We start from the raw sequence: 17,220 nt of genomic DNA, 5'->3' as shown, positions 1-17,220 counted from the left end.
GCACATGTGGCTAGCACCTCAGGGAAAGGGGATCACATTGCACGACCTGCCTTGATCTTATTACAAAGACTTAGCTTATGGGGCAATTCTGGAAATAAGTTCTGCACCAGGAGTCATGTATTTTTTAGGGAGGGAGGAATGCAAAGCAGAACACTTTAAACTACAGCAAAACAAACTGATCCATCAAGGAAGAGAAATAGAGTCCAGTCTGTTCCCGTACACAATGAGATCACTTGGGGGCTGTTAAGTTTGTTAGTTTAATGTATGCATTTCCAGCTCATTTCGCTCCAAAATGCTCAGCCCACGGAGGAGCCAGGATTTCCATGTAAATGTTGAGAGAATGAACCAGCTCTAGTCATGGACACATAAATCCCCTCCAAAGGGAAACACTTCCAAACTGGGGCTACTCTTACATCTTCCTCTTCCTTCTCCATGCTGAGCCAGCAGGAAGGCAATGAACATTTGCAGTTTTCTAGCATATGACACATTAAAGTAAGAGATGCTGACAAGGCAAGAAAATGGAAAACGAATTATGCAGTGCTGGATATTCATTACCAGTGAATGTTAAAAAACAAGTGGTCTCCCTGGGTTTCATTATATTTTATGTGTCTACGTGATGGCAGACAAGAAGCATGCACTCCCCAGAGGCTGCCAATACCTCTCTCAGACTAATGGGACACTTAAGACATTAGTTGGTCTCAAATTTAAGATCCTTTTTACAAAGGCTGTTTCAGGTACATATTTTCCCTCAGCCCTGATATGAATACAGGATCTTTATCAACAATGGAGAGTCCCAAATATGAACCTCTCTCCTAAGCATTTTATTCTTACTTTATCATAATACCCCTAAACAGGGAAATGGGCAGAATCAAAAGCTTCACAGGAACAGACTAAGAGTCTCTGACCTAAATGCAAATGAGCAGAGATACTGACCTTAACAGTTGCAGAGACCTCTCAGCTCTAAAGGCCAGAAGTCTTGTTGGTGTGGTGCTCAGATTGATTAATAAAACAGTGAGTTTTAAGAGGACTAGAGGTCTCGTGTTAAAGGACAGATAGTACTTTCTCTCCCCAAGGGACTTATTTGTAAGGAAATTCTTATATGTTTAGTAGTAGAGAGCTGGAGTATCAAACTGGGAGCCAATCATCCTTTAGAAAGCTGTTGTTTTCCTGCTAAAAAGTATTTCTCATAGAATCAACAGAAGCAGCTCAGCTCTCATCATGAGCAAACAGGCAGTAAAACCTAAGGGTAATCTAGACATATGAGCAATTTACTGTGGGGTGAAAGGGGTTGGAGCTTTACTGCACATCAAGTGATCAATGTTAACTGCCCCTGTGCCTGCCTTTACCCCAAGATAAATGACAGCTAAAGCACAGTACCTTAAGTCCTTAGTGAAAGAGGTATAATTTACAGCAATTTCGTTTTCACTTACCTTAGGGTAAAAGCAATATACAGGTAGTTACTACAGAATAGCTATAACTGTCCCACCCCTTGTTCCCAGAGATAAGTTGATTGTATGTCTATGCCCTGACTGAATAGCAGGAAATGGGATGCTCAGGTGTTAGGTTAGCAAATCCAATTTCAAATTTCTAAGGTGTTCTTTAGTTCTTTATTACTTGCTAAGCACCAAAAGCTCTGCCTATATATCCACCATCCCTGCCCCTCACAGTAGCTGAGCTGCTCCAGACACAGCATGGGGGTGGTTTCTGCACCCAGTGAGCCCCTTGCATGGTGTGAGGAGAGGGAGCAGTGAACTTTCATATAGTGACTCTGCGCTCAATCTTGTCTGCTCAGTAATGGAGAGGACTTATGGCTCCTTGCTGCCTCCTACATGAGATTTCCAAATCCTGTCTCCTGCCCTGTGTGGTGAACCAACCCACTCAGCACTTGAAGAATTCCCCCAAGACATGGGCTAAATGCGGTGGCCAGGATTTGGCACTTAGACCATTCATATCTTTTTTGCTTCAGGAAGACAACAAGCAATAGCTACAGTCTAAGGGTTATAATTGCCTCATTAAAACTAGAAATGTATCTGCATTTCCTTTTATAAAGGCCTGGAATACAGAAGCACCTTCTTGGGTTTAGAGTGTGGTCTGTTAGCTGCCTAGTCAGACCCTGCATGGTCCTCTAATAAGGGTGAGAAAGCTTCTAAAAGCAGGCCTTTTGACTTGTGTTGAGTCACTGAGTGCCAACTTGTTCAAATTAGTTCACAGTATTGTAAATACAAACAGAGACACCCAGCAAACTTGTGTGCCAATAAACATATGTTTATTCTATGCTTTAGACTAAATCACTGATGCCTGAGACAGGGATTGCTGCATTTACATTTACAGTCCTGTTTGTTAAACCAAGTTAACTGACCTTCTTGAATTAAAAAAGGCCATGAACTCTAGTCTACGTAGGGTCTTGGAGACTTCTATCATGAGCCACTGGGCAACTCCAAGCCTCACTCTATATCCCCTTTGCTGGCAATATATCTTTTAAATGAGCGATTTTTTACTGATGAATGATTTGTAAAGGACATGTGGGTTGTTAGACAAGAGTTCAAACTAGCTTGTGAACAGTTATTCTCAGCCAATGCCCCTCACTGTTTGGGCAAGCACCTTAATTACCTTGTTGAAATGCTTCAGGTACATGTAGCACACACCCAGATTGTGGCTGATCTCCTAATGAGAAAAAAAAGGAAAAAGTTGCATAAGGTTGAACTGTGTGCTGGACAAGCAGAAAGAGATGAGCAGCAGTTGTCTTTGGTTGGAATGGAATCTCCCTGTATCAGATAAAGCCCTCTTTTGCTTTATAGTTCAAAGAAATCAATACACTTCAGTCATTTTAAGAATCTGAGTTTACACTTTATCCTAAAGTAAACAGCACAGCCCAAGAGAGATGAAAGCACAAGAAAAACAAGGACAAAAGACCTGTTTCAAGCCTGCCAAACATGCAGTAAACAAAGGGCTAACACTATGCCCAACACATGCCTCAGAAAGTTTGCTTGATTAAGGGGAACTTGAATGAAAAGGAGATCCATCTGCTAGAAGGTTGCTTCTTTGTTTAGCATGGAGTGGGATGAAGAAGAGAGTGGTGCCAAATATACCCACGTACTGAGCCTGATTTTGAGAAGTAATGAGTTCCCAAAATCCTAGCTGAAGTTGATGGGAGCAGGGAATCAGGCCCACTACACTTTAAACTGGCAGATTAGCCATAGCTTGCTTTGTGAAACCACGTACAGGAAGCCTATGCCAGCAACACACCACTTCTTCTGTAGGTATGCATTTGCATACAGAATGCTGTTCACAAGACACTGTACAACATATCCTCATTCTTTCTTCATCTCGCTCCATCTTTTACAGTCATTGCCCTTCATCATAGTCATTTTTCTCTCTCCTTTCTTCTTCTTTGTGAAGGCCTGATTTTTGCCAAGATGGAAAATACTCAGTGCAATCCCTGTCACTTGTTTTGGGAGCAACTTTTTTTTAGATATTATTTTGCCCTAGTTGGATACCAAAGGGATCAGTGGTACTGGAGGGTTTTTAGCCTAGGCAGTCATTTCCCTTGTTTATCCTTGAAGCAATTTAGCTCATTATGTACTAAAAGGCTAAGCTGGGTTTAATTTGAAGTCTGATACCCTGCAGAGCGCACACACATTGTTTGAGTCTAGGTTTGTGCCCAAGACTCCTATAAACTATGTGAAAAAAGGCCCTAGACTTACCCAGTCCTTTTCATTCAGTTTAGCTGCTTCATTGTACACTTCAATGGCTGCTTTGTGTTTCCCCAAAAGAAACCTATGAAAATAAATCAACTTTTAGTTTCTTTGCCCTGAACATGTTCCCTCCAACATGCCTGCCAAGGAGAAATTATATTTATGCAGCTTCACAGATCTGTAAGTTACTTTATAGCCTAACATGCCAGATTTGTCCCAAGAAATTTAAAATCTAAGGGAATGTCCATACTGTATCTCTGGTGTGACTGGGGCACCTACTCTCAAGCAAACCCCATCCACTTACTTCCAACTGCATGGACCAAACCAAGAAAGCTCGAGCTTTCTGTGTCCAGCATGCTTAGCTGTGGACATTAGGGGTGTTGTGAAAATAGCTTCCTGGTCATATTTCCAGGTGTGGCACATGCAGGTGGCAGCAGGTGGGTGGGGTGCACTCAAAAGTGGACATCTCTGGCAGCACTAGGAAGGTGGTATAGATATAGGCAGCGTATCAGCACTGTTCCCTAGCTACTCAGAAGGGTTGCATTGAGAGAGACAAAGCACTCCATTCCAAGAATACAGATATATTACTTCTTCAGTGCTGTGTTTGACCCAGGAAGAGACACAAGTGACCAAAGTTGAACCTGCCACCTACCCCCAGACAAGGCTCTGCATAGTGCAAGCTTGATTTCACAGCTCTGGATTTAATATTCTGTCTTTAGCATTCAAAATACCAAGACGAAAAAACGATCCAAGTGCATCAATGGTGATGACTAGACAGATGCTCTGTGCCAGAGATTCTGATTTAATGAGAAGTCCTTGCCCAGGAAAACCAACTCAAGTGGTGATAGGAAGGAAGCATACTTGGGATTTAAATGGTATCAACTTTGCATCTGGAAGATAAACAAAACCTGCAATGTCCTGGGTGGCACTTCCCAGATTAGTAAGTAAATGACACTCACAGTGATCGTGCCACCTGCTTGAGGTTGTCAGCACTTTGAGGATTCAGAATGGAACACGTCTGGAAGAGTTCTAGAGATTCCTGGATTTTCCCTTCCAGGCGAAATATCAAAGCTGCAAAGCAACATATGCAACATATGTTAGTTTAGTACTCCACGAAGGAGAAAGCTACATCCCTGGCCTGCACTGTAAAGCAAGGATAAATAGACTGAAATCATATGAAGTCTGTTTTCCCCTCTATTGCAGCAGTGTAGCCAGAAATTCATATTTGGAATAAACTGAGGTGCATACAGGATTTTTTGGTTGTTTGAAGGCTACTTTAGAAGAAAGAAAGCCCCAAGTAGTAGCCTGAACCTTTCTTCAGTAACAGAAAGCCTAGATTCCTTTTCCCTCTCTTGTGTACTATTGTTTAACTACAAACACTGATGCTGGATGATGAACTTCAGCTCTCCCCCATCCCTGCATTCTGCAACATATCACATGGACTCTCAGAATTTAGGATCTAGTTCTGCAGAAAAAAAATAATATTGCACTCTTCCTCTTTTGCATAACACAGACTGCCATGTGCTCAGGAGCTGTGTGTTAATGTTATTAATTATAATAGCTGTAATTTATTAGGGTAGTGCTCCAAGGTCAACCAAGAATGGTTCTCTTGCATGAAGTACATTACAAATATAGAGTACTAGACAGTCCCTGCCCAGAGAACCTTATGCTCCAACATGACAAGACTAACAAGGGTATGTCTACACCTCTCTCAGAAGTGAAACAAAGGCTCCCCTGTTAAGTCCCTCCTTGTCATATTATCTTGCTGCAACGGGATGTGGGAAACAGATGGAGAAAAAGTACTGGGCGGACAGACTCTTAGAAGGGAATGAATTCAAATAGAGCTTTTCTAGGAACTGTCTGTCCTTCTGTGTTTTGCTTTAATTACAGTCAGTAGAGAGAGTAGTGTGGGGTAGTGCCAGAGTGTGATATAGTCTGCTCAGAACAAGGCAGGGGAAACCATGCTAGAAGGAAGATCAGCTTTGGGGCCTGATGCTCAGGACAGCTTCTGAGACAAGCTAGACCATTTCTGGGGGTTTGTAATGTGGGAAGCCAGTGGAGTTTGGGCTAAAGCACAGACCTGTGAGCAGCCCCAAGCAGTAATACAGACAGTCTCTAAACAAAACAGCAGAGTGAACAGTGAGATTGTAGCACATGTGTCATGTTAACTGCATTTTTGGGGTATCAGTTTTATATAATGGCTTTCATTTTCATGCCATTCCACAGCAATGAACAGGCACTGGTAATGGATGGATTGTACAAACAAACACAGCAGCCACTGGAAGAAAGCTATGTCATGAAGGATTTAAATGGTATTAACTTTGCATCCACTGTGTGCAGACAGATGCCATTCACCCTTTCACATTAAGGTGTCCTTAAAAGAAACTGTGACCTACTTGGTTACCTAGAAGCACACAACTAACAGAGGCAAACATTCTTAACACATTTCAGAGGATGCAGTGAAATGCACAGGACAATTATAAAAAGGGGTATGCATCATTACTTTCAAGAGGATATGAAGATATCAGGTCTCAAAAAAATCCTCATACTCAAGGAGGTAAAAAAAGACCCTTAATCTGTTCACTAAACTGACAATCCTGAGTTTCAAAATTAAACCCAGCAAGTAGAAAAATGTCAGAAGTTATCGCAAGCCTATGTACTCGAGCACGGTTTTATGAGCTCTGCTAGAGATCACATATGGAACTTGTATTTGTGAGATTTTTTTTCACTAGCAAATGCATTTTAAGACAGCAGCATATTTCAGGGTGACAAACAGATTCTTTTCATAGTCTTCATCTGGCATACCTTGAACGTAGACTGCGTATTCACACATTCCATGACTCTCCTGGAGTTGTTCTTTGATAATCATCTGAAATAGTGAAGAGATAACATTATGCCAAATGGCAGTCCTATCACCAAAGAGCCTGTGGGACAGTGGACAGTTACTCCCTGACATAAGGGATCTAATAATAAAATACTATAGCTTTCCTGTAAACATAGCCAGCCAAAAGAGGACTGGATAAAGTCATGAATGATAGGTCTATTAATGGCTATTGAACAGAATGGTTGGAGATGTTTCCTCTGGCATCTCGAACCCAATAAATGATGGATGCCAGGAAGGGTACTGAATCTATAGCATCCGTTTCTGCCAGTATCAGAGACAAAATACTGGGCTCAATGGACCACTGGTCTGACCCAGTATGGCACTTATATTCTTAGGTATACAATAAAATCTCTTCATATACTAACAGTTCAGTAAACTGTATATTTAAAGTGATGTTTATTTCAGACTGACCAAATAACTCCCTTAATCCAGTCGGAAAGCATGTTTTCCACGTACTATGCTCAACTACACTGTACTTCACCAATGCTTCTTACACAAGGCCCATTATCTTAATTACAGTAGAACCCCGACTTACACGTATATTGCGTTCCTGAGAAACCTTGTGTATCGTGAATTTGCACAACTCGAGGTGAATTTTCCCATAGGAAATAATAGAAAAGTGAGGGGTTGCGTTCCTTGGACTTCACATTTATGACACCAAAGGTACCAAATACAACCTTTTTCAACCAATACTTTATTTATTATGTTACAAAAACGTATTGTAAACATAGTTATTCATTTACATTATAAGTAAAAGAATAAAAGAGTACAAAATGGACACGCAACAATCTTTAATCCATCCATCAATGGGGAACCGAGTCTTCATGCAGGTTGAACACATCAAAAGATGGTGGTGATATCTTTCCCCCAGAAGTGGCTGGCTCTCTCCCAGAAGTGGAGGGCTGAGAGTCGGTTGATTGAGACGAGATAGTGCTGTCCCGCTTCCTGAAGAACTTGTCCAAGGAAGACTGCACCAAGCAGTGCTGCTTCTCCCTGTAAAGCTCCATGTAGCAGGCACTGGCTTCCTTTATCAGCCTGGCAACCTTAGCACTTCTTTCATGATTGGGGTCATTCTCATCAAAGAAGGCTAGATAACCATCCAAAAGTTTGAACGTATCAGCCATGCCTTTCATCGTGAGAACTCGGGGGGAGGGCCTTTCATTTAATTTTCTTCTATGGGCTCATTTTTCTTCATGGTGCTCCCTAACCAGCTCAAGAAGATCCTCATTTGAGAGTTCCTCCCTATGGGAATTAAGCAGCTCAGCCCCGTTTTCCTCGGCGACCTGCTCAAAGCCCACACTCTTAGCCATCTCGACAATCTCATGCCTCGCATCACTGATAAATTCGTCAGCAGCAATGCCTCAGAAATCATTCACAACAGCAGGCTTTTCCAGACACCATTAAGGCACTGCTGCGTAATATAATTCCAGGCATCTCCGATGATGTCTATAGTCATCTTGATGTTAAATGCCTTCCAAAATTCTTCGACGTTTGCCTTTTCTTTTAACTTTGTCTCATTTATAAGCTTCTTGAAGGTCCTCCGTAGGCAACAGCTCTTGAAAGCTCGATTAACGCCCTCATCCATGGGCTGGATGAGCGACGTGTTTGGTGGCAAGAACAGCACCTTAATGTTCTCACTGAGGTCGCCAAGGCTTGGGGTGTCCTGGAGCATTATCAAGAAGCAGTAGAACTTTGAAAGGCAGATTTTGCCTGTCACAGTAAGCCCTCAATTCCAAATGCAGCAGACTGGAAAAATAATCTTCAAACAATGATCCAGTAACCCATCCTTTCTGGTTGGCTCTCCAATAAACAGGCAGGTGCCCCTTTGCATAACACTTAAGCGCCCAAGGGTTTTCAGCGTGGTAAACCATCAACGGTTTGAGCTTGAAGTCGCCAGCTGAGTTTGCTCCGAGCAGCAGTGTGCAGAGATCCTTTGCAGCCTTGAACCCTGGGGCTGTTCTCTCCTCAATTGAGATTAACATGCGACTCAGCGTCCGTTTCCAGAAGAGACCGGTTTCATCCAAGTTGAAAACTTGCCTCAGATCATAGCTTCCTTCCTCAATGGCAGCCTGTAGGATTGAAGGAAATTTATCTGCAGCACTTTTATCAGCAGCTGCTGCTTCGCCCATCAGTTTGAGATTATGAAATCCATGGCGTGCTTTAAATCTATCGAACCATCTGGGGCACTTGCATTAAATGGCTTGGCTTCAGGATCATCACACTTTAACACTTCATAAATGCTGCTTGCCTTTGCCTGAATCACCTGGGTCGAAAGCAGCACATGTTCTTGATTCTGGTGCTCAATCCATGTTGTCAACATGCGTTCCATTTTCTCCATGATGGCCAACCTTGTTAATGAAACATGGGCAGTAGATAAATGTGTAGCACTCTTACAGGACTCCTTAATTTTCTCCGCATTGTCCCTAATTGTACGGAGAGTCGACTCACTGAGCCCTGTAGCACTTCCTTTGTCTTCTCACCTCTTTTGTATCTCTTCACAACTTCAAGTTTTTCTTCCAAAGTTATAGTTTTTCTTTTCCTTGTAGAGGTGGAAGCACTTGTAGAATCAGTATTAGAAGCACTCATCTTGAACACAATGGCGATACTGAGGCTGAATCCTGAATCCAGAATCCTGCTTGGAAACCCAAGCTGAGCATAACTCCACTTGACTCAGTCTGTGCATCTCATGTATATACGCTAATGACGTGCATCTCAGGGTGTATTTTTCTGCTTAGGTGCTAATATTAATGTGCGTAAACGCGAGACTTGGGTAAATCGAATATGCGTAAAACAGGGTTCTACTGTCTTAATTTGGATTCAATAAACTGCCTTATTGTACTGCCTTTGCTGCTGCTGTTTTGCTCATGAAACCAGAAAAAGTATCATTAAGTGACTTTCACATATGATAAAACAACAACATTCATACAAACCAAGCCCTGCAAAATGACTTTTAAAATAAATATTCATATATAAGCCATATTGAATTATTGGAGCTAAACTCGTTCTGTGTTATATAATAAACTGCCAGAATTTTAACTGTGGTTGTAGCAACAGCCCATACTCGAATTCTCTTATTAGCACAGTTCTTCTTTGCAGACTGTAGTTCTCCAGCACCATTACACAGTATCTTTGCAGTTAAAAGACTAGCCCTAAGCAACTAGAGGCAAAGTATATGGCTATATAAGTTTTAAAGTTATATTTTTGATCACTCTTTTGCAGCAAAAGAGGAAGGGCATTCATGATAAGAAACGTCCATGTAACTGCACAGCAGAATTCCTGGGCTAGAGGGTAGGGGTGGAGGAGAAGGAGGGCAGAAAATTAATCCAAACGGGAAAGTAACAGTAAAATCCAAGCACAGTATTGCAGTGTTTCCCTCTTCATTCTCATGACCAAAGAAAATTAGATATTCTTCAAGAAAAACACCACAAGGAACCTTTGAAAACCTCCTGTGCCGACAAAGGCCTCTACTCCAGGCTCTTTGTGAAGAAATAAATTAAACTGGGACAGCTGCAACACAGTCCGTGAAAGTAGAATGAACAAATAACACTTGTCAGAGAGACGAGAGGAAGGAGCTGATAAAAAAAAGTGTCAGACCTTTATTTGGCTACATAGGGCAGGGCTGGGATGAAGGCAGAAATGTACAATAATTGCCAAATGATCTGCAGCTGCTATAATCTACTATATTTTGCTCCTGGGTCAGAATGAAGAATTACCAAAGATAGACTAGACAGAGTGGTCTTTGGAAGGGCAGGGGTTATGACTAAGAACTGGCTGTACTCATTATCAATGAAATAGGGCTCTGAGGTTTCTCCCTCAGCCACAAACTGGTTTTTGAAGAGGGGAGAAGACTGGAATGGGTGAGGTGAGGACCTAGGAGGAGGTTAGGTGGGAATGCCTTTTTCCAATCTGGAAGTTAACTGGTGCCGCTCTGATACTTCTGCAAAGGATGTATACAGCACCAACAGCCCTTGCCTAAGAGAAAGAGAGAGAGAAAGAGGAGATTGGAAACAAGGCGGGAAATAAGCCAAAAAATTAGCTCATAAAACAAATGAGCATTCATAGGCTTATGGGTATAGGGGAGCCTTTATTGCAAAGAGTCTTTATGAAATGATTGAAGGATCCTAAATGAGGACACTCTCACTTTAGCTTGGATGTACAGAAGAGGTTCATTTGAATATCTGAGAGGAAAGAAAACCAAAGATGAGGGAAGAGAAGAAATTAAAAGAAACTCCGGGCCTCTCTTCTCTTTAAATCTGGATCTGTCAATTAAACATATTCCTTCCATACATCTTCATTTTGGCATTACACATTCAATTAGTAGTAGATGTTCATAAACAGCTCTCTCAGCTATTTCTAAATACCACTCTTTGATTATGGAAAGTGCAACATTTTCACATCCCCCACTATATTAGCTTCTTAGTGCCAGAGAGGGCAACAGGGCAAATTTAACTAATTCTTTAAGTCCTGTAGCCACAGGCACCAACTCCATGGGTGTTCTGGGGCTCAAGCACCCACTGAAAAAAATTAGTGGGCTCAGCACCCACAGCACTCCTCCAGTGTGCAGGGCCAGCCTAGCCTGACCCCAAAGTGCACAGCTCCCTGCATTCCCCGCCCTCTTTCCCCCAACAGGAGTCCCTGGCCCCAGCCTGGTGAGGCCTTCACCTGCATTTTCAGGCTCGTAGGCAGGGAGACTAGAAACAGCCCCAGGGTGGCCAGGAAAAGCCTCTGCCAAGCAGAGGCTTCTTGTGTCTAGCGTCCCCTGGCTTGGGGTAGGGTGCGTCGGGCTAGGCGGGGGTGGAGTGGTTGCTTAACTATCAGAGCCGCAGAGCCAGGGCTTACGGAGGGGCCCTGCGGGTTGGAAGGAATCACCTGGGGGGCCAGATCTGGCCCACAGGCCATATTTCACCCACCCCTGCTCTAATTCTTTAAGATCCCAAATCCTATTCCACCTCTAGGGCGCCTATGTGGCACTTAGGCAGATTTCAGACATCCAAGTCACTAAACCTGATCATATTTAGCCTGTACAACTGCCAAAGCTCCACTAAGATGCTTAGATTCCTCCACGTTAGCCTGTGAAGTCCTGTATGCGACTAGACCTGGCTCCCTGCTCTGAGGTATTCCAGTATGGCCACCCAGGCATCTCACTGCACTTCTGCTCTGTCAGGATCTTGTTCTTTCTGGAATATGCATACATTCTCTGCATGTCCCCAGATCCCTTCTCTGAAAAAAAGATGTCACACACAGGGCAACTGCTGGATGCTGATATGAAGGCGAGAGTGGGAGCAGTGTGACGGTGACCACCTTTTATGCAACAGTCGCATGGTTACAGCATTTACCCAGGAAGGGGGAGGTTTGGGTTGTAGGCCTACCTCATCCTGAAGGGATATGAACCCATGTGTCTTTCTCAGGACAATGCCCAAACCACCATACTTGCTAGTTAGGCAGAGTGGAGACCATCTCCCACCCCTCCCGTTTAAGCTGGACCATTAGGTGGAAATGAATTCAAGGAGCTCAGGTGAGTGAGAAAGAGGGAGTGTAACCCTGCCAGCCCACGAGGAGGGCAGTCATCTGGGAGAGAAAGTACAGTGATCTGCCCGCTGTTCTCTGCTCCAAGAGCTAGCTATCCATCCTACCCAATGATCATTAGATGCTAAAGGGGGAAAAACAGGTCTGGTAGCAAGAAACAATCCTGGATGCCCTCCGTGGCAACCATGAGTGCCCTAACCATTATGTAAAGAGTCCTACTATCTCTTGCTCATTCCTTGGACTGTTCAATGCATTCTGCACTAGACAGACATTGGTTAAAGAAAAAAAAAGCCCGGTAGACAACCCTGTGTGAGGGAGAACCCCAAGGCACCTCTTCTCCTGATGAACAGGATTGAGATGAATCCTTATGTGATGGAAGAACGTTAGATTGCCCTTAAGTCTGCCCAAGAATAGGAGATGGAGGAGAATCACTCTCCCACGCCTTGATGCATAGGTTTAAGGTGAGCAGCATCTAAGTCTCAATCACCTTACAGGCAAAATAAGATCTGGGCCTATTTCTTCAAATACTTGATTCTATAGATCACCGTGTGCGCGCGCACACGTGTGTGTGTGCACAGGCTATGGTCCAACCCTGCTAATTTAATTCTAAAATTATTTTATTTTGTGAGCTCTGAAGATCACAGGAGCTTCACAGACCAGTTTATGAACTACTGTTTCAATGCTAACTTGCCAAGGAAAAGAAAATCACTTAGGTTCCCTGGGTTTGGCCTCCTTTTCTAGCTCTTTATTATGACTGAGAGAGACCAAAACGATTCCTCCTTCCTTCAGGCCTTTATAAAGTTACTGTCCTATTTGTTTCTCATATTTGAAGTTCATTTCTTTTCTGCCTCATGGCATTCCATGTCTGACTGGAGCACTGATAAATTAATAATAAGAAACTAAAGAAACGCAAGCAGAATAAATAGATGAGGAAGAGATTTGTCTTCAATACTTCATTTGTTTATTATATCCATTTAACTTTGAGAGAAAAGGTTTCTGTCGAGGATTTAATACCCCAGATCCCTCAAGTAAACTCCTGGTCCATGTTTACTGGTCATCCAAGAAGTTCTCCAACAAAGATAGAGGAGATGAGACCAGATATTCCTTGATATAAAAAAAAACAACAAAAAACACCAACCCAAACGAACCAACAGGACTGGCAACAAAACAATCTTTTCAGTTCTTCATTTTACATCATAGAAACATACAAGCTACTCCAATTTCCCTCCCCTTGTCCCTCTCCAAGTCACCTTTAATAGATTGTGTTAATCTTGTCTAGAGAACATACTGTTTAAATGACTTGCTATACTCTATGTCCACTTACCATTACAGTTCTACAACGATGAACAGGCTCAAGCTATTCACTAAACCCAAGAGAAATCAAAAGGTGCAATGTATCATGGGCAAAAGGAATGAATTTCAATCACACAAAGCCAAGACCTTTCCTCACACTCTCTTGTGGGAGTGTTTTGCTCTACAGAACTATTTTCATGCTGTCTCTAAAACATCACGAGGAGACTATGCTGTTGTCTAGTGGGAAGACCCTGTTTGTCACCAAAAACAATGGAGGCCTGTATTTGCTCCAATTTTTGAATTTTCCAAGACACACAATCAGTAAAGCCCACTGAAACCCCTGACGCTGTAGAGATTTGTAAACATAAAGGTGTAAATGTTGTTGAGCAAAGCATTTTTCACATTTGCTTTGCTTATGGTCTCTCTCTGTCTTCAGGCTCCCAGGGGAAATCAGGGAAGAATGTGATTGGGACACATACTACTTTCTCCCTAAGACACTAACATGGAAACTACCATTATCCCCCTTAGGCTTTAGTAATACTAACCCCTGTAGGCCAGACCTCAGCTAGTTTAAATTATCATTGCTCCAGCGAAGGACAGAGTTACACCGATTAACACTGGCAGAAGATTTGAGCCTGGTGTGTTTGCAAGAGGAAGTTTAAACTCTAATAGAGAATGCAGATCAGGCTTAGGAACTAAGCAATGAAACCAATACAACACTCCTTATTGCCATTCCTTCAAGACAGCTCTTACCTTACATGCGTCATAGTCTTTGCGGACATAGTGCAGGTGGATCAGCCAGTTCCTTCTCTCCAATATTGGCAGCTCTGGCACTGGATTAAAAACATCGGCAGAACACAGACAACCATCAGAAATGATACAGCAGGATCTCTTCTGTATAAGGCCATGGAAATTCCCAAATGAAAAAGGAACTGCACTAGCAAGTGCTATTATTATTTTTACCCAAAGCCTGGAGTTTGGCCTTACATGTCATAAACTACATCACAAGAAGGGAAGGAGTTCAGAACTGATGGATGAAATACACCACAGGGGCCAACCTTCTTGACAGCCATGCTACAAAGTAAGCCCTATATCTTCACCCACGTGATGTACTGAATTATTTTCCTGCCCAATCTGTGGCTCTGCTTTCTGCTCTCTACCCTACCTGTTGCTGTGTTTCCTGCTCCCTCCCTGGTCTGCCACATGCCACACACACAAGCTGCCCATGACACTTGGCCAACCCTGCAATACTCTGTTCAGCATAGAGACTAACTATGCCTCCTTAGCAGAAAACAGAATACCAATTCAGACTTGCTGCAGGCAGTGCCATCACATTTACCTGCTCATATGTTTTAACTGAACATTAATGCTGGTTTGATGGGGCTTAGGCTTCCACATATGCAGAATCATCTTAGGGAACAAGTTCAGTTCACGCTTTAAAAGTGCAACACAGCAGATAAGCCACTAGGGCTGGCGGAAAAGAGAAATGGATAATAAACACAGAGAGACATTGCCATTCTGGACACACAAGAAAATACAAATAATTTACAGAGACTAAACTTAGTCCTCTGAACCATCACAGGTGTGGGATACAGCAAAGCCAGCAGCTGATAATGTCTATTGGATGTAGTGATAGATGAAGAGACATATGTTCCCATACACCAACTGTAAGGAGCCTGCAGCAGCAATTATGGTAAATCACGAATGGATGTTGCTTGGTAATATTCATGTTGGGTTTAAAAGTTTAACACACTGCTGTGCATTTCATTAGGACTTAAAATGTATTGCTTGGTTACTCATTTCTGTAGCTCAGATGCTGGTAGCCCAGAAGTAACCATAGCAACTGGCAAAAATGCTATATGTTTGCAAGTCAATATTATGACAGAAGCACAGAAGCAAAGCAAGGCAAAGACTGTTGCAACACTAACAGCAGAAGCTATTATGATATACCATTAGGCCACCTTCCTTCTCACCCCCACCCTGTGCAGTGCAGACCCAAGCAATCTCCTATATCTGTCAAATGGAGGTGCACACTTGGCTTTAATAACTAGAGCATAGAAAGATGAGGATATTATTTTAAATGGTCCATACTAGCTGCCACCAGCCTTCGGCACAGGTCAAGATCAGCTCTGAGAAAAGAGGGAGCTCAGCAGATGAATGGAATGAGTGCTGTCAGAAGACAATATAAGGACAAAATATTAGCATCTCCTAGAAACTTTGAACTTTACTAGTGTCAGGGCTATAAATTTCCACTAGTAGTAAATACACATTTCTTCACTCACCCCATGGTATAACAGTCAAAATGCTGACTGTTATATGACATTGTTTTAGCAATGAAGAGTACACTTAGACAAAGACTAAAAAAAGTGATTAAAATAACAAATTTCTCTGAATATTAAAAACACCACTTAAAATAACTGAAAATTAAAAGAATTTGTATAAGCTAATTTGCTTTTTTTATGCTGCCAGACAAATGAAAGAGCTGAGGTTAAGAGTAGATATCAGTAATTTACACTTAAAGAGATTACGGAGATGCTTTAATTATAACCCATTATAAGCCCAGGGAATTCAGAGTTAAATTTGAAAAAGAAATCTATATATGATAAAGTACAAAAAAGGCATCCAAAAGTCCATTCTGTTCTGTTGTGATACCTCGTAATAACCAGATGATTATGATTAAGGCTTTGTAATATGTATGGTTCCAGATTAATTTAAGATATTGCAGTTTTCCTTTTGCAGTGATGTCATTACAATGATAATGTTAAGGTTGTTGCTTAAATCTTTATTGATTAGTTGAAAATGCTGGCTTCATCAGGAGGTCAAGCAGGACCAAAGCTGTTATTTTGTGATTCTCTTGGGTTAAATGGTCCATGTATACAGATTGAACACAACTTCTTTGCAGAAGGTAACCAGGGTGTAGGGGTCTGGTAAAGCTCCCTTTTCGTAGAGCAGCGTGACATTAATTGTAAATTTAGAAACTGAGAGTCACAAAGGCCACTATGAACAATCCTAAATCCCACTCACTATAAAGTAACCTAATTGTGATCATCATTTCAACCATAGTAAGAATTACAACATACTTTGCCAGGACTGTGTTAGTTAGAGTACGGAATCACAGTAATATACTTCAAAATGAAGCGTCTCAGACTTGCCAAGAAATGGAAGCAGGTTCTGTGCCCTGGGTGCCCGTGGGAACTACTGTTTTTTGTATCTCTTTTGAGTGGATGCATAGGGCTGGTGCCCTGGTCACCTACATGTACTTACACTACTGGGTGGAAGATTCAGGCCAGATATAAGAAGAGCTTTTAGTGCCCTGGAAAATGGAAAAACTCCTGGAATGGAGAGAATAGTCAAACTGTTAAATAGTCAAATTCCACTGAAATTCATATGAACTCACCAGTACAAGCTGTAGATTCCTTAATGAGTGAAAGCAAAACTTCTTGATTTAACACACAAAGAAATTAGATCTTTTGGAGTGTGATAGTGGAGGAGGCATTATGCACATATAAGCACATCCACTCTTTGGCACTCTGGTGTAGTGCCCGAAGACTGGAAGAAGGCCAATGTGGTGCCTATCTTCAAGAAAGGGAGGAAAGTGGATCCGGCTAACTATAGGCCCATCAGCCTGACTTCTATCCTGGGGAAGATCTTAGAAAAGTTTATTAAAGAGGCCATCCTTAATAGACTGGCCGACACCAACATCTTAAGGGATAGCCAGCACGGGTTTGTTGCGGGTAGGTCTTGCTTGACCAATCTCATTTCCTTCTACGACCAGGTGACCTATCACCTGGACAAGGGAGAATAGATTGATGTCATATATCT

General features: G+C 42.2%; 1 protein-coding gene across 3 annotated transcripts in view; it reads right to left on the bottom strand.

The window, feature by feature from the left end:
* Positions 1 to 17,220, bottom strand: part of BBS4 (Bardet-Biedl syndrome 4) — a 93,556-nt gene that overhangs the window by 40,880 nt on the left and 35,456 nt on the right. For all 3 annotated transcript variants that reach the window (XM_025194913.1, XM_025194914.1, XM_025194912.1), the window contains exons 3-7: positions 14,152 to 14,231; positions 6,501 to 6,564; positions 4,655 to 4,766; positions 3,705 to 3,777; positions 2,611 to 2,664 (exon numbers count right to left, since the gene is read on the bottom strand). In XM_025194913.1, the coding sequence (XP_025050698.1) occupies positions 2,611 to 2,664; positions 3,705 to 3,777; positions 4,655 to 4,766; positions 6,501 to 6,564; positions 14,152 to 14,231 (383 nt within the window). The remainder of the gene's footprint in view (positions 1 to 2,610; positions 2,665 to 3,704; positions 3,778 to 4,654; positions 4,767 to 6,500; positions 6,565 to 14,151; positions 14,232 to 17,220) is intronic.

The sequence above is a fragment of the Alligator sinensis genome, unplaced genomic scaffold, assembly GCF_000455745.1.
Source record: "Alligator sinensis unplaced genomic scaffold, ASM45574v1 scaffold1992_1, whole genome shotgun sequence".
In the NCBI taxonomy this organism is placed as follows: Eukaryota; Metazoa; Chordata; order Crocodylia; family Alligatoridae; genus Alligator; species Alligator sinensis.
The sequence above is the reverse complement of the archived record's forward strand: the minus strand, read 5'-3'. Positions and strand labels throughout refer to the sequence as shown.